Here is a 26210-nt window from a genome sequence, read left to right as displayed (position 1 = left end):
TTTGGAACATGGTCTCTTAATGAGATTTTCTTGGGGGCTATGTATTCCTTATTTCTCCCACACTGCAGAACCATCTTATGCCCAAGGGTGATGTCCACTGCCACATTAAAAAAAAAAAAAGAAAGAAATTACTTGAAAATACAATGAAAAACTAACAATATGGAGAAACTGCTCCACCTCATTCCTCCACCTCTGTACCCTGTGCTGAGCAAGCTCTCTGGCCTCAGCCCTTTTGAATCCAATCTGTCCAGAGCCACGACCCCCTCTTGAAAGGACGTCATTTTAACGCCATCATTATGAGATGACTCTAGGGACAAAGAATTCTTCCTATTCTCCCAGGGCCATTCATAGCTTCTCCCCTTCAGGTTAACAACTCATTTCCCACCACCCCTCAGATCATCTATCCCCAGGCAAAGAGTTATCTGGAAAGTGAAAGCAATGGACCCTCCCCTTTCAGACCTAAGGCCTGAAAGAATGAAGAGGCTTTCCCTCCGTAAATGCTAAATCCCCTTCTCCCTACATCAAAGGATGTGCTGGAAGCATCTTCCATCCATTCTGATCCCTGTCTCTAGCATAGCCTACATTTCCATTTGATATGTCGTCTGTTAGGCTTCAGGCCCCTCACAAGGGGGGATTGTCTCTAACGGACTCTCTTGTCCTACCTTAGGGCCCAACACAGCGCTACGTACTCAGAGCCAGCTCAGAAACTTGCCGATCTGTTCTTTAGAAATGGAACTCAGAGAACCATTCAAGCAACAATGAGAAAGTGTCACAGAACCCAAGAGTTGGAAGGGCCCTCGGAAGCCTTCAATCCAACTAAGAATGCTCTCCGTGAGATCCCCCAGAAGTGAGAGAAACTGAGGGGGTGCAAAAATCAAGACATTCAAAAATCCTATTTAAAAACAACAAACCCCTATGGGTGTCATCCAGCTGCCGTTTTAAACTCTCTGCTGAGTGGAGAACACACTGTGACCCCAAGCATCCAGCACCAGTCCCTCAGACTCAGAACCTAGGTTTTATCCTGGACTCCTCATCTTTCGTCCCCCATATCCAAGCTGCTGCCAAGGCCTGTGGATTCCACCACGGCACCGTCTCTTGGAACTGCCCCCTTCTCTCTTCTGACACTGCTACCTCCTGGTGCAGACCCTCACCACCTCATGCCTGGCCCTGCCTGGCTCATCTCTCCCCCCTCCATTTCATCCTCCATTCAGCCACTAAAGCGATTTTCCCAAACACACATCTGGCCATGTTAGCCCCACTCAGTAAACTCCAGTGGCTCCAGGAGCAAATGCAAAATACTGTTTGACCTTCAAAGCCCTTCGTAACCTGCCCCCTCCGACCTTCCCGGTCTTCTTGTGCCTTACTCCTCACCAGGCATTCTTCAATCCCGTGACCCTGGCCTCCCGGCTGACCCAACAACCAGACATTCTCCAGCTCTTGGCTCCGGGCATTTTCTCTGGCTGCCCCATACCTGAGACACCGTCCTTCCTCTGCTCTGACCGCCGGCCTCTCCGGCTTCCTCTAAGTCCCAACTACAATCCCACCCTCTACAGGAAGTCTTCCCTAACCCTCTTTTAATTCTTTCCTATTTGTCCTGCACAGAATTTGCTTCGTATACATTTGTTTGTGTATTGTCTCTCCCATCGGACTGTAAGCTCCTTGAGGGAAGGCACCGTCTTTGGCCTCTTTGTTTCTCCAACACTTATCACAGTGTCATTAATAAGTATTTACTGAATTGAATTGAATCCCACTTTTGGATGATTCAAATTCTTAGGCGATATTTCCTGATATTGAACTAAATTGGCGATACCCCTCCCCTCCTACCCCCACGCTGCCGGCTCTGCCTCCTGGGGCCAAACACACCACAGCTACTCTCTCTTCCCCACGACAGACCTTTAAACGTCTTCAACCAATTCTCACATGGAATCTTCTCCAGTCACCAAACCCTCCTGGGGCCCCTTTGATGGCTGTGCTGCAGACTTATGTTCTTTCTTAAATGGGGTGCCTAGGAGTGAACTCTTGATGTGGTTTTCACCCAAGCAAACACCTGTCAGACCATCCCCTCCCTCGTTTGGAATCCATACAGCCCTTTCTAATGTAGAAGGGCATTTGAGGGTGCCACCATGTCCCTCTGTTGACTCATTTTGAGCTTAAAATACCCAAATCTTTTTTCATAGAAATTGATGCCTGGCCATGCACCTCCCCCCCCCCCCACCAAGGCATCATGGTCTATTTAAAGAAGGAAGGGAGAGAGGAAAGAAGGCAACATCCACTTGTTAAGCACCCACTAGGCATCAGGCGCCCTGCTAAGTGCTTTACGAATACCTCATTCGATGCGCACAGCAACCCCGGGAGGAGCGTACTCTTGTCCTCCTCATTTTTTGCGGAGGAGGAAACTGAGACCAACAAGTTCAGTGACTTGCTCAGAGTCGCTCTGCTAGTAAGTGCCTGGGGTAGAATTTGAACTCAGATTTTCCTCACTCCCAGCTCAGAGCTCATCTACTGTGCTCCCTTAGCTGCACATGAAGGTAAACTTTTCCGATACTGTTATTCAAACTTTAACTTACTTCTTTGGAAGGATTCATCGGCAGCGTGAAGATGGTTTTCCAGTAAGACCAGACAAACATCGCAAAGAGCAAGTGATATACTATGAGACACACGACTGAAAGGAGAGAATCACAATTATTGTTGTAAGCCATAAATCAAAGGGTGTATCACAGATGTCTTGTTGTGTGTCTGTTTAAAACTCTGTAAATAACTCCTTAGCAGAAATGATCAACCTCTGTCAATATAAGAGTGTAAGAGTTGCCTGATACACTGAACAAATGGCTGCGTTTCAAGCCCCGAGGCACAATGTGTCCTGGTTATGCCAATTAAGCCTGTTCCAAAGTACGCCCATATTTTGAAATGCTCCCATTTGTGCATATGTACACCTCCCCAAAACAAATGGTCTGCTGGGCACTGTCTAACATGAACACAATTTTTTTCATTGTGGAAATAATTCCTTTATCTGTATGGCTGAAAAGGTGAAATGATTTTTGAAAAGGACCCAGAGCCAAGCCGTGTGGCTTCAATCAGCCAGCCGGTCATCTAGCTTTCATTATGTACCTATCATGTGCCAGGAACTGCGTTAAACACTGAGGACACACATAAAAGACAGTACACAAAATAACATAATAAGCACACTCAGAAGAAATGCAGCTACTGAGAACTCTAACACTGGGCATAAGCAGCGCTGGAACCAGTCCCCAGGCGGGCACTCCCTTGTTTCTTTGGTGGCCCTCAGTCCTTCTTCAGATTTAAAGATGGAGCTTCTACCACAGCCTAGGTACAAGGTACACATTTTTCTCATACTGGTACTGAGGAAATCCGACATTTTCCAAATCATTTGGGACATTGCTGAATTCATAGTCATTCCAATATGGTGCCTATCTTGATCAACCCAACCAAATCAAGTCATGTAAAATGAACTTGTTCAAAATGTAGGCTACAGAGTGGTTTTTCAAATTCAGCTTAAGGGAGAATTCATGCTAAAATGTGGCCAAGGGACAACATTAGTCCAACGAGCCACAGCAGGGGGAGGGAAGCCCCAGCCGGCAATAGCCACAGTGAGGTCTAGCTCAGGCTGATTCAGAGCTATCAGGACAGGGGCTGGCCCTGTTATGTCATTGCTGTGGGAACCTCCCGGAGGAGGACACTTTCTCCCTGGATGTAGATTGGGCACCTTCTTTGCAACTCTCTTCAAGGGATTTGCCCAGCGTCAGGCGGCCAGTAGATATCAGAGGCAAGACTTGAACCCAGGTTATTCTGAGGCTGATTCTCCATGCCAGGCTGCCACTCGCTGCTAAGGGCGCAGTATATCCCTGGGCTAATAATATCTCCAATGAGAGGCTAGTCTGACAGCTGTCCGCAGCTTGAAGCCCCAGGGCCCTTCCTCAACACAGCCAGGACACTTGGGCAATTGTAGGACAATGCATTATCCTGGAATTTGCGAGTGGAGTAAGGCCCCTCATGCTGGCTGGGGAGACCAGAAGGGCTGGTCCGATTCATGCCTAAGCAGTTTTGTTTTTGGTTTAGCACTGATGGCGAGATTTTGAAGTATGACCTACATTCAAAGTCACTTAAGAAAACATTTACCTTGTTCTCCAATATTTTCCATTGACACTGTAGAAAAGAAAAAAAAAACAGAACAATGTTGGCTGTAAGTAATATGCAGGATTTATTGAATATGCATTTATTTAATTTTTAGGAACCAGAAAGGATTCCAGACAGAAGACAGTTAGATGGGACTGTAACAAACCATCTCAGCCAGCAGAAGCTATCTGGTTTAAACATGGCCAGAGGAGGCCATCCATCTCTGCATTAAGCAATTCCAGAGCGAGAAAACGACCACTGAAAAGCAGATCATGGTCATTCTGGAGGAGAGGGAGGCCTGGCCTTTGTGCCACTCAACACTGTTATCAATTCATTCAGTGAAGGGCCCTTGGAAACTGTCTAATTCAGTCCACAACCATCCCAGAATTCCTTCTACAACAGCCCCAGCGAGAGGTCATCCAGCCTTTGCTCGAATATCTCTAGTGATGGAGAATTCACTGCCACCCAAAGTCGCTCATTCCACCTTTGGATAATTCTAATTGTTAGCAAGTTTCTCCTCACATCAAGCCCAAATCTGTCCTGTGGCAACTTCCTTTTCTTTTCTTGCCCCTGGTTCTGCCAAGTCTAATCCTTCTTCATCATAATAACTAGCATTTCCATTGTGCCTACTGTGTGCTACCACTACAACGCTTCACAAATAGGATCTCATCTTCTACCAGAAGGTCCCGGTGATACCTGTCCTCAATCTTCTCCCCTACTCCCTCCCACACCCAGTTGGTGGTCTTCTCCATGAGATTCTGCAGATGACAAGGTGGGGGACCTTTCACATTTATGGCTGTCAGGGGAATTATAATTAACCAAACAAGGGACAGAAGCAATCACGAAACACAAAATAGAAAATTTCACTGACATGAAATTGAAAAACTTTTGTGCAAACAAAATCAATGCCATTATTTTAAGAAGGGAATCACCTGATTTGGGAGAAAAAAAATCTTTGTATCTAATTTCTCTGACAGTGGTCTGAGATCTAATACATAAAAGATAATGAGTCCTTTTCCCCGTGCAGGAAATTAACAGTTCTCAAAAGAAGGATTACAAACTATTAACAATCACTTCGATGACTGCTTCCAATCACTAGTTTAACTGAAATGCAAATCAAAATTGTTCTGAGGTGTGGCTATTATCACGTAGGACGCTGTACAGGGAAGTAAGCAGAAACAGAAGAATAACATAAAAATAGATCAACAGCAGGTATTTACTAAGCACCTACTATGTGCAGGCACCACATTAGGTGAAGGAACTACAAACACAAAGAGTGAAAGTTTCTACCTGGCCCTCAAAAGATGAGAAAGAACATTGCCCTTCGCTCCTGGCAGGGGTGGGGACTATGGTTTTGGAACACAATGTATTCATCAGTTGGCCATGATGGCTGGTTTTGCTGAACTTTTTTCCTCTCTTTGTTACAAGGGATGGCTCACTACATAGGGGAGGGCAAAGGGATGCAAAAGCAGTCATTTAAAAAGAAAAAAAAAGTACTATAGAAACAAAATTGGAGGCAGTTAGGTGGCATAGTGGATAGAGCTCTGGACCTGGAGCCAGGAAGACTTGGAATATACCTCAGGCATTTACTAGCTGTGTGACCCTAGGCAAGTCACATAGTTTCTCTCTACCTCAGTTTCCCCTCTGGAAAAACGGAGATAACAGTAGAAGCTACCTCACAGGGTTGTTGTAACTATAAAATGAGATGTTTGTAAAATGCGTCGCAAACCTTGGAGTAACTATATAAACGTTCACACCATTATTATTAATTAAAATAAAATTATCCATTATTAAAAGCTTTGCAAATGAGTCTGTTTCTAAAGTGTAGATGCCTTTGTCTGCCTCATCTCTCCACTTGGCAAGAAGATCAAGCACTGTTGGCTGCAAAGCTCAGCATTCGTAGGATGGCCAGTAAGAGACCAGATTTCTCTGGCTGTGGCCATAACCAGAGAAAACTTTACAATGGTCCCTGGCCCTATGTGGTGACACAAGGGACAATGCTCAGGGCCTTTGTGAACATTAGTTGGATCTCTCATAAACTACCAGTTACTCTTGCCCTCTGTCCAGTGAGGGGCATGCTCCTGGAGGAAAAGACCTTTCCCCACACTGGCATTCTCCCTGTAAGTGAAACCAGATGAGAAAAGGAAGCAGAGCCCAGTGGGAGGGAGGAAGGCAGGCAGGCTCCCAGATGCTCTTTGGAGAGAACCAGCAGAACCACAGAACGGGAAGAGGGGGTTTCTGCATGTGTTCAGAGGTCACAGACACTGTGCTCCCCTGCTTGGCAGGGCTGGAGCTGGATCTAAGCCTGGAGCCACCAGCAATATGGTGGCTGAGACTGCTACTGGGCAGACATCTCCTGCCTTTGGTGAAGTCAGAGAGACCTTGGGAAAGCCCCCCAAGGAGAGCCAGCCTAGACTAGGGGGTCACTCAGTTCCTTACAAGGACCCTGATCCTGGTGAGGGCCTGCTCTTCAGCAGAGCGGCTGGCGATGCTCCAGGGAGGGGAAGGTGGCCTCTTCTCCTGCACGAAGGCTCTCTCTGGGACTTCAGACATCTGGGCCTGTGCTCCTTCAGGCCTTCTTCTGCAGATCCTATTCTGCAGTTACTAACCTGTTTCCATTCATTAGATTAAGTAAGTGGGGTCACAGCCCTAAACAGATCTTCTCCCATTCTGGGCCCACGTGCCACTGTGAACAGTCTGCAGTCTCCATGATGAAGGGCAAGGACGTGAGCAGGAGGAACGAAGGAGCCACCTTGGAGCCACGTAGGAAACGTAACACGGCAGAAGAACTCCCAAGGAACCGTCAGCCCAAATCCTCGCACCCAAACACACGCCCTAGACTATTCAGGGGCACCTGTGCCAACAGGAGCATGTGTGGCTGGGGGCTGGGTCCCGTCGAGAGAATGTGGGCAAGCAATTTAAATCCCCTCCCCCTCAGCTAGTGGAGCTATAAAATGAACCTGCCGATGGCTGAGGGCAGGGGCTGGACCAAGTGACCTCACAGGCTTTCACATCAGAAAATGTGGGTTCAAATCTTGGCCCTGGTGCTAGTCAGAGCCAAGTCACTCAGTCTCTCAGGTCTCACAGGGAGTTGGGCTAGGTGACCTCTGGGGGCCAATTCAGCTCTAGGTGAAAGGTCCTCTGAATTCTGAGCTGTCACAGCCAGGATCTCCTGGCAGCTGGGCTAGGATCACTCTTTCCAGGTCCCTCGATCTCCAGTGGCTCGAGTGCCACCTCATCACTTTCCTTCCTCAACTCCAGCCCTGAGATATGCCAGGTCTGATGGGACCCTGGGGTGGTCTGCCCAGGGAAGAGCCTCTTTCTGGATGCCAGGGGTCTCACAAGGACCACTAAGACCTCACGAGGTGTTCTGGCAGCCAGGCTGTGTGCTGATTCTTAACAGCCTAAAGTGTCTGGTGTGTGCCTTCCTCCTCTGGAATGGGGAAGCACCAGATAGGATGACTTTGTCGGCCCTCTGTGCATCTGGGTCTGCCAAGCAGGACCTAGTTTAAACAGATTAGGCACTTGGCGATAAGAACTTGGAAGGAAGATTCTCCCCGTTTCCTCACACTGCTTGGGCTGAGACATGGCTCAAGGTTTGGCACCATTCTCTCTCTGACTCCCGTGACAAGACTGTAAAGTGTTGGCATTCTAAAGAAAAAGCTGCTCCCAAAGCGAACTCACAGTTAAAAAATCCAGCAAATCTTTTATAAAGCCCAAGCTGAGATGGGGGAACAAACAGACCAAAAATAAAATATTGATTATGACTCTCCACAATGCCTCCTAAATATTAACAGCCCAAAGGCCAAAGAAAGGATCAGGGGCGCCTGAGGAGAAATGTGCAGGTTAAGGTTGTCTCTGCCTGACTTCTGCTGTTTCCGAAGATGGAGATACAACGGCCTTTTGGGGGCAAGGAACCTGGGCACTCCCTGCCCACTGCAGGGAACAAGCATTTACACAGCACCTACTGTGTGCCAGGCACTGAGATAAGTGCTTTACAAAGATTATCTCATTGGAGCCTCACAATAAAGGTAGGTGCTATTAATTCCCTTTTACAGATGAAAAAACTGAGGCACATTGTCATATGCGTCTGAGGACACATCTGAACTCAAGTCCTGCTGACTCCAGACCCAGCACTCTCATAACTGGGCCACGGAGCTGCCCACCTTTGTATGTTACAAATTTGAAATCTGAGTTCTGGGGGGCACTTACTGTTTCCTCTCTCTCTTTACTTAAAGCTATCGTAGATTTGGAATTGGACAAGAATTTAGAAGTCAATGGATGAGCATCTGGGTGGTACGGTAGATAGCACCCTGGAGTCAGGAGGACCTGAGTTCAAATTTGGCTTCAGACACTTACTAGCTATGGGACCCTGGGCAAATCACTTAATCTCGATTGCTTAAAAAAAAAAAAGTCATTTGCATATAACCTCTGAATTTTCCATATGAGAAAACTTGCCCAGCGTCAGAGTGAGCTGGTATTTGAAGCAGGATTTGAATCCAAGTGGCTCTGACTCCCCAGTCCCTTACCCACAATAGCACTCTTTTTGATCTCCGGCACCTCCTTCGAGCCTCGGCAAAATGATTCGGTGTCGTAGCAAAATGTAACTTATGCTGGCAGCAAGAAAGATACTTTCAGCACAATGTAGCCCAGAAAAGCTGGACTCCGTTTTCGGATTCTGCTGGCATGCCTGTCATTTTGCATTCTGTGCCACACTAACATTTATCGGGAGACTTCATCTTCTGTGTCTCCCGGTGCTCCACTGCGGCTCTCTCCTCTCTATCAGCTGGGACTATGAAGAAGGGTTTTCTGCAGAAAACAGGATGCGCCTGCTCCTTTCCCATATTTTCATCAAGGTTGTGGAGAAGGACTTTACAGAGGCAAGAAAGCCGGCACCAGGCCAGCAGTGGCTAATGCCGACTCAGTCCCGTTTGGGGGTAATAGCACTGGTCATGATTCTTTTGTCATCTATTATCTTCCCTGCTCTCAGAAATGGTGAAAATTCATCCTTTAAATAAATGCTTTCAAAACTGTGTCACTTCCAGCATGGATTTCTGCTCTCTGGGTTCTCTAGACCCATTTATACTTTCTCATACGGCACACCGGGGAACAGAGACGGGGTGATTTATTGTCACCTCTGAAAAGTTTGTTTAGAAATGCTGGCAGGTCTAGTCCCATTGCTCTTTGCTGTCCCTCCAGTTCTACCTAGAAATGCCCTTGGGGTGATTCGGCCTCCATGGGCCTCATGCCAAGCTCCCTGCAGGCTGGTTCTCTCTTCGGCTGGTCTTCACTGCTTTGCGAGGCAATGCAGGTTATGTAGGATCTTCCCTCTCTATCCTCTTGAAAGCATTTCATGGCTGGACTAGTGTTGCTCCCAGCTGCAAGGTCTCTCTGCACAGCAAGACCATGAGCTGGTTTTTGCACTTTCTCATCTTCTTGGTTGTGGTGACTGCTCTATATAAACTCAATGTTTACAGAATATGGTGACTGTCTATGTCAATATCCTTGTTGTTATCCATTTCCCATTTGGGGGCAACCAGAAGTTCTTTGAATAGGTAAAGCTGGAATGGTATTAACTGGATATAATGTCTTCTTTTTTTTTTTTCTTCAGTCAACAAGCATTTATTGAGTGCCTGCTATCTGCCAGGCATTGTGCTAAGTCTTCTTCTTAACATTTACTCTTTCTTCTAATTTGTTTTGACCTTGCCCTAAAGAGCTGATGGTCTGACTATACAGATAATTGATTAGAAAATGGCATCCACATTTAAAAGTTAATATATAATAATTTTTTATCATATGTGATATACTTCAATGTTCACTGTGTCCAGCAACTTCTAGCTCTTTTCTTAAAGAGAGTATTCATGATCTGTAAGTATGAGGCTTCTTAACAGAAGAAAATCCTTTGAGATCTAATTTCTGAATCCTAAACTATATTTTCCAAAGTATTTTAAAAAATATCTTCTCCTAGATCCACCCTTGCCCTGAAGTACCAAGTATTAGGGCAGCTAGGTGGCATGGTGGATACAGTGCCAGGTCTAGAATCAAGAAGACCTGAGTTCAAATCTGGCCTCAGACTCTTACTAGCTGTGGGACCCTGGGCAAGTCACTTGATCCTGTTTGCCTCAGTTTCCTTGTCTGTAAAATGAGCTAGAGAAATAAATGGCAAACCACTCCAGTATCTTTGCCAAAAAAAACCCAAATGGAGTCATAAAGAGTGTGAAATGACAGAACAACAACACCAAGTATTAATTTATATGCTGAGCTACTTTGAAGAGTCTTATCAAAGTCTCTCTAGAATTCTTCTACCTCCTCATTTTCTGTGTCAGATCATGGTATAAAGCTGCAGTGATCTTCATGGTCATCTTGGAGCACTAGAAGGCTAGTTGGTCAAGAGTCCCAGGTCATGATGTCAAACCAACATGTCAACAAGCCTTTATTAAGCACTTACTATGTGCTGGGCACTTTGATAAGTATGGAAAATATATAAATTCAAGAAAAAAGAAAGACAGTCCCTGTGCTCAAGAAGCTTACGTTCTAACAGAAGAAGAAAACATATAAAAGGAGATGGAAAAGCAGGTGAGGTAGGGATACAGAAGATAGGAATCCAGAGAGTCAGGAGCAGAGCCAGGGAGGAATGAAGGAGATGTTCCTGGTTGGCTTCCATCACCCACTAAAGCCAACTCTGCCCTTCTTTGATTGGCCTCTCCAAGGAGTGCCGCTGAGCTGTTCCTCGTTGAGTGGCTCCTTCACTAAGTCTTCTGACTTCACAATAGTGAGAATGCCAATGACAATAGGGTTCAGTGCCTCTGGTGTATGCCACTTTGCTGATTATTTGACCAAGATCTCCCATGTAGAGTACCAAGAGTTAATGTTTATGAACAGATGATGGCCCTTTTCCTACCATTCAGCCACCAACATTGCAGAAGGGAATTATAAGATCATAGATGGAGAGTTGGAAGGGACCATAAAGGCCACCGAGTCCAACCTCCTCATTTGACAAATGAGGAAACTGAGGCACAGAGCATTAAAGTGATTTTCCCAGGGTCACATAGGTTGTGGCAGAACTGGCAGTGCCTTCAGGAGCCCAGGGCCACCCCCACACCACAAGGATGCCAAGATGGGGCTTCTGCACCAGAAGAACGCCATCTTCTCCTTGCTAGAAACCATTGAATTCAAGCCAGTCCTTGGGCCGTGCTAGCAGTGACCAGTACACTGCTGCATGCTGAGTTATCTATTGTGTCCTTGGTCTTCTTCATTGAGCTCATATTCTGTCTCTAATGAAAATTTAAATCCTCTGAGGGGACCCGTTAGGCTGTCCAGTTGTTGTCAACTAACTAAAGCAATGCGGTAATCATTGCTGAAGGACGCATAAGTTATTACTGCAAAGAGCACAGTGCTCTACAGTTAGCACCCACGTGATTTCTCCCTGCTTTGAAGGAGCCCCAAACCACCTAAAGTCCTTTCGGAAGCTGAAGAGGCCATGCCCAGCCTCCACACTTTCACTGCAGGTGCCAGTCCCGAGGCTCCCTCAATAAATTCAGCAACGATTATTACTAATGAGCTGAGTATCGAGGGTCTCAAAGAGATGAGAAAGAAGGAAGGCTTTTCTGGAGGAAGGCATGACGATGGCTTCAGAGGCAGCAACAGACAGCTCATTCATTGCCTGCCCCCGGAGCCCTGGCAACTTCCCAGCACACCACGGCTTGGTTTCTTCCGCTGTGATGTGATTCAGATGGCATTCCCCTAGACCGCCACCCTGGTCCCCTTGAACTCTGCAATCTGCTCTGTGATTTCAGAGGAGGAAACGACTGAAGGCCATTATCACAAAGGACTCAAAGAAAATCCAAGGACAGTAGCTTCAATGGGCAAAGGGTTAAACTAATTACAGGCTCCTCTGGCTAAGAAAAAAAGGGCAGGAGGACCTGAGTTCAAATCTGGTCTCAGATACTTACTATCTCTGTGACTCTGGGAAAGTCACTTCACCCTGTTTGCCTCAGTTTCCTCATCTGTCAAGTGAGCTGGAGGAAGAAATGGCAAACCACTCCAGTATCTCTGCCAAGGAAACCCCAAATAGGGTCACAAAGAGTCAGGTGTGACTGAAACAACTGAACCACAACAACAAGTGGAGAAAATGGGAAATAAGAAATAAATTGCCCAAGTACTTCTATAAAAAATGGTTAAAAGTGTCAGCCCTGGAAGGACTAAGGCTTGGAAAGGTGGACTTGTTTAGAAGGAGCCCTTATTCTTGGGGGATAAATCAGGCACTTAATGACTCTGTTGCACCAATTATGACCTTGAAAAAATTTTAGTAAAAGGCAAATTATGTAGACCCTGTAGCTGGAAGCATTTTGGGGGGTGTAGGGCTTAGAGCGCTGGACCTGGTATCCAGAGGACCTGGGTTCAAATCCTGATTTGGACACTTACTAGCTATGTAAACATGGACAAGTCCATTTGCCTCTCTCAGGGTCAGTGCTCTCATCTATAGACTGTGGATCATAATTGCACCTCTCCCCGAGGGTTGTTGTGAGGACCCAGTGAGATATAATGTATGTAAAGTGCTTTGCAAAGCACTCTATAAATGTTTGCTGTCATCATCACTGACAAGCATTTATTTAGAGGCAGTCGGTGAGGCCATAGGCTGGAGGCCCACTGAGCCAGCTTGCTTCCGGCCATCACTTGGGACAAAACCAGCTGGTTTAATATTCACCCACTCTTTCTTAGCTGCCTGTCACCTAGCAGGAATGAGTAGAAATGCCCATCACTTAGTGATTCATGATAATTGGCTCAGGAAGAGAGTCAGGAGGGATAGAGAATGGGCCCTGAATGATCAATAATTCATCCTTTGGCATCCCAGGGAGAAGCCAGCCAATGGGAGGCCATTTATGAGATCTCTTGGGATCCTGCCTTATCTTTGGCCCTCCCCCATCCTTCTTCCTAGCTTCTCCATGCCTCCCCTGGGCACCACGCTCCTTCCAGTGGCAGCAGGGTTCATCCTCTGTGAGTTACCTCCTCTCCTGACTCTTTCTCTCACTGCACATAGCCCACCCTTGCCAGATCTTGTCAGTCCCACCTTCTCTCAACGTCTCATATCCAGCCTCTTCTCTTGGCTCCCAGAGTCCCTACTCCAGCCCAGGTCCCCATGCCCAGGTCTCTGCCTCCAGTTTCTCTCCTCACTAGCCCATCCCCCATACAGCTGCCAAGGTGGTCTTCTGAAAGTCCTGCTCTGATCATGTGACTTGACAAACTCCAGGGGCTCCCACGGACTGGAGGATAAAATATAGACTCTTGTCTCCAGCATCTGAAGCCCAACCTCTCATCCCAGAGTTATCCTGCCCCAGGGCTTTGGGTAGACTGCTTGCTGCCCCTCTCCTGTCCCCATGCCTTTGCCACAGGGTGTCCTCAATGCCTAAAGTACCCTCCTTCTTCAACTCTGCCTCTTGGAAGCTCTAACTCCCTTAAGGGCCAAGTTCAAGGTTCCCCAAGGGGCCAGTTGCCAGCTACCAGCTGTAGCCTGCATTCAGTCCTTTGGCCTCCCCCAAAGACAAACGGCTGCTGGTGGAATCCGCACACTTCCCGCCCAACTCGAGTCTCTGTTCCTCGATTTTTCCTACATACTCACATGTTCCAAAGTGAGCCACATCATCATGGTCAGACAATTAACCCCCCAAAAGGGTACAGTAAAGCAGCCTTGCCTGCCTGGAGAAATGCCCGTGAAAGCAGACCATCCAAGCCGTTAAAGATAGAAACTCACAGAAGGGAGAAATGCCTCAGCAGTTTCCAAGGATACCAGTGAACCCCTGCTGCGGAGCCCAGGCACAGTCCTCAGTGGCACAGAGCACCCCCTGTGCAGGGCACTTTGCAGGTGTTGGGCAGCAGGCAGGGCCCTGCTGGGCACCTTCGGGGCCATGTAACCAGCCTCCTCTCCATCTCCATGGTACTCCATACGGTACCGTGCTGATACCCACACAAGACATGCTATCCCCCAGCTCTGGCCATCCTCCAGGCCTGGAGTGCTTTCCCTCTTCCCTCTGCCTCCTGGCTTCCTTCCAGACTCAGCTAATGTCCCATCCTCTGCAGGTGGCCCTTCCTCCCCTCCCATTTACCCTGCCCTGCCTCACTTAAATCCAATTCACTTTCAAGTCATGACATCACCTTCCTGATGTCATAGTTCTCTTTGAGAACGAAGGACAAATAACAACCCTGTCCAGATCATGTCTGTACTTACTGGTTTGCCTGCTGTCTCCCCCATTGATCTATCTGGGAGCTCTTTGAGGGAAAGGGCTGTTTCTGCCTTTTTCCCTGTTCCCACTGCTTAGTATAGTGCCTGGCACATAGTGGATGCTTAATCCATGCTCATTGATCCATTGCCTGGTTGGAACAGACATCTGAGGCCAACCAGTCCAACCCCTTCATTTTATAAAGGCCAAACCTGAGGGCCAGAGAAGTTAAGGCCTTCTAAGGTCCCCCAGGTAAGGTCGGACCCAGGGCCCTCTTGTCTCCCTAGTCAGCCCTCCTTCCGGGCCCAACTCTCCCCTGGGATCAATTTAGGAAGTCAGTTGATCAACAAGCATTGATGCATTAAGCACCAGAGATTCCAAAGAGAGGCAGAAAACAGTCCCTGCCCACAACAGGCTTACAGTCTAATGAGGGAGACATTGCTTGTACTTGATTTAGAGACAATAAGAACCCGGGAGTTTGTAAAGCAGGGGAGTAACACCAGCCAACTCGTGCTTTAGGAATGACCCTTTGGTAGCTGTGATGACCTCCAGTGGTAGGGAACCCATTTCTTGAAGCTGTCCATTCCACTTTGGCATAGCTCTAACTACCAGGAAGTTTCTCTGCTACTCCAGAAACACCTTCCCTTTTGCCATCTCTACCCATGGCTCCTACTTCTCTTCTCCAGGCCAAGCAGAGCAAATCCTCCTCTTTCACTCCAGGACCCCTCCCCATCTTGGAACAAGTAGCCATTTTACTGTTTAAAGTACAATCAAGACCAGGCCCTCTTAACCCTTTGTGGGTAATGAACCCCTTTGGCAGCAGTCTGGTGAATCCTGTGGACCCCTTCTCAGAAGCACATTTTGTTGCCTACATTCAAAATTGAAGGAAATGCTAAATTCCAGTTAGAGGTTAGTGAAAAGAAAGACAATTTTTCATCCAAGTTCAAAGACTCCCTGAAATCTATCACCCCAGGTTAAGCACTCACAATCCATATCTCCACCCATTGGACTGTTAGCCCCTGAAAGCAGGGATTGCATCTTTTTAGCTCCGTATCCCCAGTGTTCAGCATGGGGACTTGGTACACTGCCGAGGCATAGTCCTCTGGGGCCCATGTTCACAGAAGTTCCCCAAACTGTCTGGCCTCCTGGCATCCAATGAAAAGCTCACAACACAGCATTCATATTAAAAATGGGACAACTCACATTATTCCCCCATCAACCTAACTTGAACACAAATAGAAGCAAACCAAAATGCTTGTCAAAAGGAACCCTGCCTGAAAGTCATGTGGCATTATGTCCAGACCAGAAAGTTAAGAAACCACGCATACCCTCTGACTTAGTTATGGCACTATAAGACCAATCCGGTAAAAAGATCAAAGATAGAGGAAGAGGACCTTGAGATTAAAAAAAAATGTCTAGAGCAGCTCATTCTGTGGTAGCCAAGAACTGGAAATGAAGATATTGTCCTCTTACTGGAGAATGCTAAACAAATGGTGCTGTTTGAATGAAATGATATATTCTTGTGCCACAAGAAATGGTGAGATGGGTAATTTTAGAGAAAACTGGGAAGATTTCTCTGAACTGATGCAGTGAAGCAAGCAGAACCAGGAGAACAATGTATCCAATGACAGCAACATTGCAGAGAAAAAACACTTTGAAAGACTTGAGAGCTCTGATCAATGCCACCAAAAACCACAAGGCCAAAGAATGAAAACAAACATGCCACTCACCTCCTTTCTTCTCAAAATGCAGAAGGCAACATACATTTCAGATAGGCTAATGAGAAGATTTGTTTTGCCAGACTATATAGAAATGTATTGAAGGATTGAAGAATTAGTTTAATTTTAGGGGGAGGGGCTGTATGTGATAGGGACAGATTAATAAAATATACCTGTACTTAGATTTTTAAAAAGGAATCTAATTTTTTTTAAAGAGTAACCCTAAAAGTCTTGGTAAGGCCAGGACCTTAGGCCAGCTCTAGCCATAGACATAGGATGAAGTGATGGAGGATCTGTATCTATTAAGGTTTTGGTTTGGAAGAAAAATGAACCCAGACCCTATCCTGAGCCATGTCCAAAGGCTAGGCACAACTCTGTCCTTCTGCTCGCATCATCAAACCCCTGTCTTCATCTTCCCCAGGCTGACATCATTTATCTCAGTACCACACTGAATTCCACAGCCTACAGACTGCAGCATGGGGAGGGAGCTCAAAAGCATCGCACAACAAATGGTTGAATAATTTGTTGTGGGAGGGAAGGTTCGGGGGAGATAGGCTCACAGAGGTAGGAGAAGAGAGATTCCAAGTCTGGTCAGTTCCATGCACACTGAATATACTTTTCTTAAGGGGTCCCAGAGGGAAGGACTACACCAGGGGGAGGAAGGAACAGAGAAGCAATTCTTAGCTTGAGGACTGACTGCCTAGTGATGAGGGCCATCTGAGAAGGAAATGGGCAAGGGAACCTGCTGTCCCTTCTTGGAAAAGTCCAGTGATGAGGAACCTCATCTGGAAAGCCACAAGTAAAGAAGTAGTGGGAGAGAGCACCACTCAAAACTAGCATTTCCTAGTCAAATCTTTCCCCCTTCTCATCTTAGAACCTTTCGAGTCCAGCAGGAGAAGACCAGGGTGGTTCAGAGGCTGGGGCTATTTTAGCTCAAAGGCAGCTCAGTGTATCTCAGTGTGAAGAAAACCATCCAGTCCTGGAGGTGAGAAGGGGAGTTTGGGGTCTGAATGGGAGCAGGTATTTATTGTGGAGGAAGGGTCTACATAGAGTCTAAGTTCTCTTCCAAGCTGAAGATTCTAGAGTTGTCCATCTGGAGCCCACAAGGGGATAGTGCACATCAGTGTATGTTTTCTAGGGTTTTCAGATGATTGTATACACCCACGCACAAGATCACAGGATGTTAGGGCTGGAGGAGACCTTAGAAATCACCTGCAGCAGGAGGTTTTCACCGCTGTGTCCTGAGCCCCTTGGGCAGGCTGGTAAACCTCAGAGTCAGCTTTTTAAATGCATAAAAAAATGCAGAGCATTATAAAGGGAACCAAATCTAAAGAAATAAGGATGTCATTTTTTTTCTTCATCTACGTTCACAGGCCCCGGAAATCTAGCTATTGACCCCCAAGGAACATGGATCTCAAGTTAAAAACCTCTCATTTAGAACAGGGTCATCATTTTTCTGGTGAGGAAACTGAGACCCAGAGTGGCCACGTGATTAGCCCAAGGTCCCAGAGCCAGACGGTGGGATAGCCAGGCCTGAAGCCAAGTTCTTCTGACTCCTAAGTCCAATGGTCTTTTCCATTTCACTAAGGTGGCTCCTAATGGAGAATCTGGGAAATGTCACAGCAGCATTAGCCTCCTAGCCGGCCTCCCAGCCTCCAGTCTCTCCTCCCACCCTGCCCTCAGTTCTTCACTTGGCTGCCAAAGTGATTTTCTGAAGCCCAAGTCTGACATCCCCTTACTCCATCCCGACTTTCTTTTCAGCGCCGGGGAAATGCCTTTAGAAACTTTGCCTCGTGGTGAAGGGGCCCTGCCCCTTCCAACATACGAATCCTCCACGTGGTCACCTAGAATACCGGAAAAAAGACCTCTCTCAGGGGCTTTCTACCGGTGCTCCCAAAGTATGCAAATCTAAGGAAAGGCGACTGAGGCCCAAGCACAATTCGGCGTCTAGTCCTTCCTTTCCCTTGTCCCCCCCCTCGTTACCCCCCCCCCCCGCCCCAATGCGCAGCCGGACAGAGGACCAGCGACCTTGGCGCCAGAATAAACCCTCCCTCCCTTTTTGGCTGCCCGCTTTGACAGGAAAGGCTTTCCAGATGCCCAGGAGACGCCTGCTGACCCACGCTAAGCTGCTTAGCCTAATACCATAATACAGGAGAAAAGCCAACAGAAGGTTTTCTAATCACAGCCTCCCTCCCGGCTATGGAAAAACCTGGGCTGTGGAGAGGCCAGCGGGCCAGTCCTGGCCGACCCTGAAGGCTGCCCTGGCCGCAACAGGCACTAAGAGCTCAGGAAACTTTCGAACCCAATGCGGATACTCTAGCCCGAAGCTTTCTTAGCTTAAGGCGGTGGCGGGAGCTGGAGGGGCAGCCGGACATTCACGTTTGTCTGGTCCCAACTTGCTGGACAGACCCACGGCTCGCCTCAGCACAGAGCCTGAGGCTACCCCACCGGGAGCCTCGAAGGCGTGCGTCCCACCCCTTCACCATTCTGCAGTGTATGGGCAACTATCCTCAGTGCTGAGAATTAAACAGGCTATGCATGTGGTTCCGGGTCCACTTGTCCCACCGACTCTCTCTTGTCGGGGTGACTGTTAAGCTCCGAGCCCCGCTTCTGCAGGCCGTTCTGACCTAGAATTCTCAGAACCCCTGCCTTGCCCTCAGAACAGACCTTCTTATCCCACGGAGGACCCACCCCCCACCCTCGCTCCCCGCATAAAACCAGTTTTGCACGTTGGCTCACAGCCTTGCCCTGGTAACCAACACTGCTTTCTCAGCTGCGTGCCCAAGGGCTAGCCTGTGTAGGTCTGTGCGTCCCCCTGCGCCCCCTGTCACTGTGAGTGCACAACTTCGTTGCCCACAGAACGCACCCCGCCCCGGCGACCCAGTTCCTAATCAGTACTCCCCTCACCCCTAGTTTCTGTGGCTCACGCCCACCATAGGCCCCCACTCCTGCTCCTAAGCTTGACTTATCTCTGCACCCCTAATCAGTCCCAGTCACCGGAGAGGAGGGTGCGGCCGGGGGAGGAGCAGCAGACCCGGGACCAGTGAGAGGGAAAATGCCTGGGGGCCTCCTAGGCTGTGACGCGGGAAGGTCCAAGCCGGGCCAGCTAGTCATTGACCCATAAAAGGGGAGGGGTCAGGGAGGGCGGGGACAGAAGGGGCGGGGGGTGAGGGCTGGTGGTGGTACTAGCCGGGATAGGCGCGCTAACTGAGCGGTCAGGGACTAGTTGAGGGAAGGGTCTGGGGGAGATCCGGGGCGAGGATGGGGGGCCCAGGCCACACCCCTTGGGACACGCGGGCGCGCGGTGATTTGGTGCTGGCTGGGGGTCCAAGCGCTCCTGGACACAGGCGGGGCAAAGGGGCTGGAGTTGGGGGAGGGGTGAGGAAAGGGTTGGGGGAATCCCCGCGCAGACTGGCCCACAATCACGTAAAGTGAGGCAGGGTTAGGGCTGGGGGGAGATAATGAGGCTTAGGCAAAGGGTGGAGGCCCCCAGGAGCCGCGCGCCGACTGACCCACGCGGGGCATAGAAGGGCTTGGTCAAGATGGAAGGGGTGGGATGAAGCCCGGGCCAGGGGTGGGGCCCGCATGGGTCTGACCCTAGCGGGGCTGGGACTGGGGCCAGGGGTGGAGGGGCCCCCCCGGGCGCGGACTGACCCACGCAGAGCTGTCCAGCGTAGGCGTAGTAGGACCAGCCGAGCAGGAGGCCGATGAAGAGCACGGGGATCCAGTAGACTATCCTCCGCCAGCGCCGGGCTCGGGCCCTGGGCCGCCCTCGGGCACGACCGGACCCCCGTTCGGACCCCGACACCCGTTCGGGGCCCTGGCCCTGGCCGGCGGACGCCATCACTGCACCCCCGGGCCCGGCCCGGCAGCCGCCGCCTCCTCCCTCCTTCCCAGCGCGCACGCCCACGGCCACGGCCACGGCCACAGCCGCCCCGCCTCCGCCCGAGAGGGAGGGGGGAAGGGGGAGAGGGAGGAGGGGGCGGGGCCTGAGGAACCTGGGCTACTCCCCCTGCGCCCGCCAGCTCTCGGGGGCCACCGGGCAGCGCCTGTTACAGAAGAGACAACTGAGGCTTAGCTAGAGGAAGTTACCGCCCCTTGGAGCCCTGGCCCTCCCCTGCCTGCCTCTCCAGGCTGATGAACTCCACCCTTGCCCCCTTGTTCCCCCTTTCTGGGTCCCAGCCAAGCTGGTAGGCGGCGAGCAGGCTTAGCTACAGACTAATCCATCGCCTGCCGCCAGGCCTTTGCTCCAGTCTGGCCCAGGGATGCGCGCAGTCTTCCTCTCTCGCTCCGGCCCCTTTGGCACCTCCCTGGTGCCTTAGGGGTTAAAGCTCGATCTATGCCCCTCCCCCAGCACATGCCTATCCACTTACTTGGTATATAGACGGGGGGTGGCGCGGTGGTAGGCAGTGCTGGGGACCTCCCCTCCCTCTGCTCTGGGCCTCCTGAATGACCCGGGGCAAGTCTAAGTCCTGAGGGCTGAAAAGGGAGAGTTGGATTGTTGCAGCAGAGTAGGGAAAGTGGGCGAAGAGGCTCTGACCCCGGAGGGCCTGCCGTAATACTCTGCAGTCCCTTCTCTCAGCTCAGCTCAGATGGCCTGCGCCCGACTTCAGGCCTCCATCACCTCTCTCTCCTCTGCACAATCGCAGTAACTTCCTACTTGGTGAGGCTGCCCCTGGCCTCTCCCCAGTCAGCAGCCTCCTCTGCCAGCTGCCAGAGGGCTCATCCCAGAACGCACACAACGAACGCCAGCGGCTCCCGGCAACCTTCGTGGCCAAGTGCGCGCGCCCCTGCTTAGGTTTTATGACCTGGCCCTGCTTTACTCGTGCAGTCTCCTCGCTCTTTCCTCCACACAATTGGCCTCCATTGGTCTTCCTTCTGCTCTGTCTCCCTATGTCTCTCCACGCATCTCCCAACTTCTCAAAGTCGCTGTGTTTCCTCCGGCTGTTCCCGGGATCAAATGGTTCCTCCTCCCTTCTGCCTCTTAGTTTCCCGGACTAGGATTCTTCAAATCCCTGCTCAAATTACAGCCTCTGCACAAGGGTCTTTCCCCCACTCCCTTTGTGTTTTCCTCACTGAGGTTACTTCCTAGCCACAGACATCCTAAGAAGTTTTCTGCATATGGTCCCTGCCATTGAACTGTGAGTGCCTTGGCGGCAGGGACTATCTCTCCTCCTGCTTTGTATCATCGCTGTGTTTTAGCGCCGTTCCTGGCACACAGTAGGCTCTTAACAAGAGTTTTTTTTTTTGACCGATTTAAATCTGATTCTTGATGTTCATTGATTTATTTTCTTTTTTCTTCCCTTTGATTTTCCAACTGAGGCAGTTAGATGGCTCAGTGGATAAAGCGCTGGGCCTGGAGTCAGGAAGACCTGAGTTCAAATTCAGCCTTAGACATTTACTAGCTGTGAGACCTTGAGCAAGTCATTTAATCTGTTTGCCTTAAGACACTGGAGAAGGAAATGACAAACTAATCTAGTATCTCTGTCAAGAAAACCCTGTAGACAGTATTGACAGTCCATGGGGTCAGGAAGAGTTGGACACACTGAACAATAATAATCTTCCATCATGTCCCTCCCCCTCCCCAATCAAGACAGTCACTCTAACAAAGATTAAAAAAGAAAGCGACCAAAAATTCCAAAACCCAGTTCAGCAAAACCAACCAATCTATCCACTGAGGCAGCCGGTGCATGCAGTGCTCCACACTCGTAGTGAGGAGCAAAGAAGAAGAGGCGAGTTTGGTGTCTCTTCATCAGGGTCAAGTTGGTGCTATCATTCTCGTGTTCTGTTTCCTTTTTTCTAACCATTCTTTCTCTTTCCGCTGGTGTAGGCAGTGGGTCCGTTGTTCTGCTTACAGCACACTGTATCTGTTCAGATGAGTCCTCCCAAGCTTTTCTGTGTTCCTCACCTTCATCTTTTCTTACATTCATCTACCATCTTCCCCAATTGATGCTCACTGTCTCGGGTTTCATTTTCTCAATCGAGATTGATCCCATCTCCAATGTTTCTTATTATTTTTTGGTCTGGACTTATGATTTCATCAATGGGAGAGAAGTCCTAGTGTAGAAACTCCCTCCACAGATGTAGATGAACCACTCCAGGCACTCACAGTCTTAGAGACTTGCCCAAAGGTGCTGAGGTTAAGCGATCTACAGTATGTGTCAGGGTCACAGTACGTGTCAGGGGACACACTTCAGCTCAGGTCTTGATTCTGAGGCTGGCTAGCTATCTATTATGCAATATTATTTCTCCAAATGACACAGAGTCCCAAATTGCTTGTTGCCCAGGTGGTGGAACCCAGATACCCCAAACAAATGTGTCCTGTAGTGTAGGCTCAAAGTTGATATCTCTAGCTTCCTTTCTCAAGGTCTCACCAGTACACCACCATCTGTGAATGAGGCTTCCCACAGAGGAACTGCCTTTTCAGAAACAATTTCTCTCTGTAAACAATTTCTTCAGGGTGAAGCTTTCCCAGATCTCTTTCTATAAGCCTTCCAATCTGTCCCAGATTCTCTCTACTGTCCTTTGGCTCTCATGCTCTAGATGAACTCTTCATGAGTTCGGGCTTGTACCTCATCAACCTTGAGGGTGGGGAATGCTTTATTTTGTCTCGGAATCTCCAGTCCCAAGGACAGTGCCTGGCACAGAGAAGCGTCTCTTAATAGAGGCTTGTTGGAATGTACAAAGGGCATCGCTTGGGAATAAGCTTTCACCCTTACTTCACCCCAACTCCCATTTATAATAGACCTTACAGGAGATAAAGCATATGGTCCCTTGATGAGGTGCGTTAGTCCCAGTCTGTCTAGCCCCTGACCCCAACAATCTCTAAAAGATTTCTTAGATGTGTATCTTTCACCAACTGCTTCTTTGCCACTTCTCAATACCTGCCAAGGCCTCTTTCCTCTGCTGGGTTATGTGGAAGCAGCCAGTCCCTAGTTATTTTTCCTGCTTCTGAAGTGTCTGAAGTTGGGGCTACGGGCTGGGCTCTGGACCACGGAAGGTCTGGTATCTTTCTGCATATGCTCAGCAGCTCATTTACATTTTTTATTTTTACCTCCCATAGATTAGGGCTCTCTTCCACTGTCTAGCATGTCTTCTGGGTTTCACGATGTAGAAATCTTTTATAAGGGTGTGGGGGTGTGATATGTGAGATAGTGGTGCTTCAGGGGTTCTTGCAGATGAGCACACCAAATGCCCCACCCCCTTAGTCTGCTGCTGGCTTGTTCCCTCTGGGGTTCATCCCTCTGGGTTCAAGAGACAGTCTAGAAATTTTATATATATATATATATATATGCATATATATACATATATATGTATACATACATTCTGGAATTTCTCCAACTCTCCTCCCTCCCTTTCTACTCCACCTTCTTCCTCCCTCCCTCTCTCTCTCTCTCTCTCTCTGTCTCTCTCTCTGTCTCTCTCTGTCTCTCTCTCTGTGTGTCTGTCTGTCTCTTTCTCTGTCTCTCTCCCTCCCCCTTCTCTGCTTCTCTGTCTCTGTCTCTCTTTCTTGAACCTTATTTGCTCATGCCCTTCTGCCTTCCCACTTGGCTTGTCCCCAAACCTTGGAGGTGAGGTAAGTCTTCATCAGTCCCTGAAAGCTCTGTCAACTTCCAATGCAGCCCTTCTCGGAATATTCTTGTCAGTATTGGAGACTTGCCAACTTTTCCCTCCTAGACTCTTCCTCCAATGGCAATTAGCTGTCAGTTCTCCTTAGGAAGGATGTCTTGTCGATATTCTCCTGGCCACTACAGACTCAGTCTCAAGAGCCCTTGCTTTACTTTGTGTTCCCTAAAAGTACAGCACCAGAATTCAAACTCTCAGCAATCCTGGGTCTTGACAACCCATGGGATACATACTTAGAGTTTTAAACTGGGCTTCTGGGTTCCGCTGCGCCGATTCTGCCTCCCTTTTAACCCAGAATCAGACTCTTCGGGTTAGCCAGGTCCTTCTGAACCATGTAGTGCAACTCGAGTTCAGGAGGCAATCACTTTCACAACTTCCCTGATGACTGATCATGCAGACTCTGCTTGGAGAGCTCCAAGAGTGGAAACCCACCTCACCCAGAGGTGGCCCATTGCACTTGGAGACAGCTCTCCTTGTTAGGAAGTGTGTGTGTGTGTGTGTGTGTGTGTGTGTGTGTGTGTGTTGGCTCTCGAGCCATCGAGCCATCAAGCAGAAATCTGGGTCTTTGCCACTTTGCTTGCTTTGCTCGTGCCTCTGTCCTCTGTCCTCTCGGTCCAAATACAATGTCTAGTCCCTCTTTCACATTATCTTGCCCTCCATACCCTTAAACACAGCTGTCATGTCTCCCCACTGCCCTCCGTCTTCTCTTTCTCATATGACATGGAATCAAAGTCATTCCACATCTGGATGGTCTTCCAGCTTACCAGGTCCTGCCTAAACTGGGCTGCCCAGAGCTGCACACAGCACTCTGGATAAGGGCTGCCTATTGAGAACAAAGGACCAGCCCCTTCTTATTTCGAGAAGCTGAGCCACCCTTAATGCTTCCCAAGATGGCACTCCTTTTTGTGGCTGCTCCATCATGCTGCCCAATCATGCTCAGCTTGCAGTCCACTGAAATCCCCAGATCTTTTCCAGACAATCTATTATCTAACCATGCCTCCTCCAGCCTCTAATTGTGAAGGCAATTTTTGGAACTCAAGTATAAGGTATAACATTGATCCCTACTGAATTGTGTCTTAGTAGATTCAGCCTAGGGGTCTCCAATGTTTTTGACTGTGTACTCTTATCAATAAAGAAAACAAACAAATCCCTGAAACGTGGGTATTTTAAAAAATAAATTATATATGTTATTTATAAATTATACTTTTTGTTGTTGTTCAGTTGTTTCTGACCTTTTGTGACTCTTTTGTGCCTTTTGGGAGCCATACAAGCTTGTTGACTAGATTAGTTTTGATTGCAAAAGCTACGCCAGCTTCCTGGCACTGCCCATCACTGTGGCCATCACTGCGGCCACTCCAGAAAAGTGTGTATCCAGCTCTGACTTCAGTAAGCTGGCTTTCATTTGCCAGCCTTGTTTCACTCAGGGCTACTATTTGGATGCAACACCCATGAGGTTCTCTCGCAACAAGAGCTGTTCATCTTTTAGGTCTTCTGGATTTCATGTTGTCCATAAATGTGCACACATTTCACATACTGATAGTGAGTAGAATTACTTTCTTTTTGGTGTTTTGACCACAGGGTGGGATCTCTGGCTGCCATGATAAGCCAGGGTTGGGTGAAGCAGACAATTTTTAGGGCACCTTTTCTAGCCTCTTCCTCACACCTGGAGGTGAGCTGTGCAGTCCTTAAAAGGCTGCTCAGACACCCAGGGGGCCGCCAAATCCCACTGATGCTTCAGTACAGTGAGAAGATGACCCTGTGGCCTGGGGGGTCTGTGTGCAGGGTTGGGACTCCATCTCCCAGTGCATCTGCACCTGCTGCTTCATCACTAGCCTGTCCCCAAAGGACTTTGAGCTAGGTAAAATATTAACATAGGAAAATAATAAAAAATTTTGGATAGTAAATAATGAAATAGCAAAATAGCAAAGTGGTGTGGATGATGTTGCTTGACTCATGCCTAAATAGGATTTAGGCAAGGCAGAGTTGTGCAAAGCTGTCAGCCTCATTCTGTCTTCCAGAGTCATCAGAATCCAGTGGCAATGGTGCGGTTTAAGGAATTCAGGGACCCCTCAAAGACTGAAGTACAGCAGAGTATCATCTGGAATGAATTCACCGACTCAAGCATTCTTTAAGTCAGGGTGGCAAAGGTTTATTGCAATGCCAATATGGCGGGCAGAGCTCCCTAAGGAACTTGCCACTTAACAGGAAGGATGCTAAAGATTATATAGGAAAAGTAATGGATTATCTGGCAGATATGCTAATTAGGTGATAACTTACAACCTTGGTCACAGGCATCATTCACTACTGGAAACCGGGGAAGGGGTTTCTCAGGGGTGTACTTTTGATCTGTTATGTCTGCAGCAAGATAGCTTTGAGAGTTGCTATCTATGGCTTGATCTCTGGATTGAATACGATAACTTTGGGAATCAATACACAATAATTCTGTGGTTACAAGATAGTCCTGTTTTCACAAGAGAATTTCTTCAGAGGTCAGCTCATGATGCGGGATGGGGAA

At 48.5% G+C, this 26210-nt stretch overlaps 1 protein-coding gene across 4 annotated transcripts in view; it reads right to left on the bottom strand.

The window, feature by feature from the left end:
• The window catches only part of ZDHHC2 (zinc finger DHHC-type palmitoyltransferase 2), a 47648-nt gene extending 27671 nt beyond the window's left edge, over positions 1-19977 (bottom strand). For 2 of the 4 annotated variants that reach the window (XM_036764646.1, XM_036764648.1), the window contains exons 1-3: positions 19724-19962; positions 4138-4164; positions 2568-2662 (exon numbers count right to left, since the gene is read on the bottom strand). In XM_036764646.1, the coding sequence (XP_036620541.1) occupies positions 2568-2662; positions 4138-4164; positions 19724-19913 (312 nt within the window). In that variant the 5' untranslated portion in view covers positions 19914-19962. Of the gene's footprint in view, positions 1-2567; positions 2663-3220; positions 3241-4137; positions 4165-19723 lie in introns of those variants that run through there. The other 2 variants (XM_036764647.1, XM_036764649.1) reach the window with 2 other exon arrangements.
• Positions 19978-26210: the final 6233 nt, after the last annotated feature.

This window comes from Trichosurus vulpecula, chromosome 6, assembly GCF_011100635.1.
Source record: "Trichosurus vulpecula isolate mTriVul1 chromosome 6, mTriVul1.pri, whole genome shotgun sequence".
In the NCBI taxonomy this organism is placed as follows: Eukaryota; Metazoa; Chordata; class Mammalia; order Diprotodontia; family Phalangeridae; genus Trichosurus; species Trichosurus vulpecula.
Note: the sequence above shows the minus strand (reverse complement) of the source record. Positions and strands in the feature narration are given on the sequence as shown.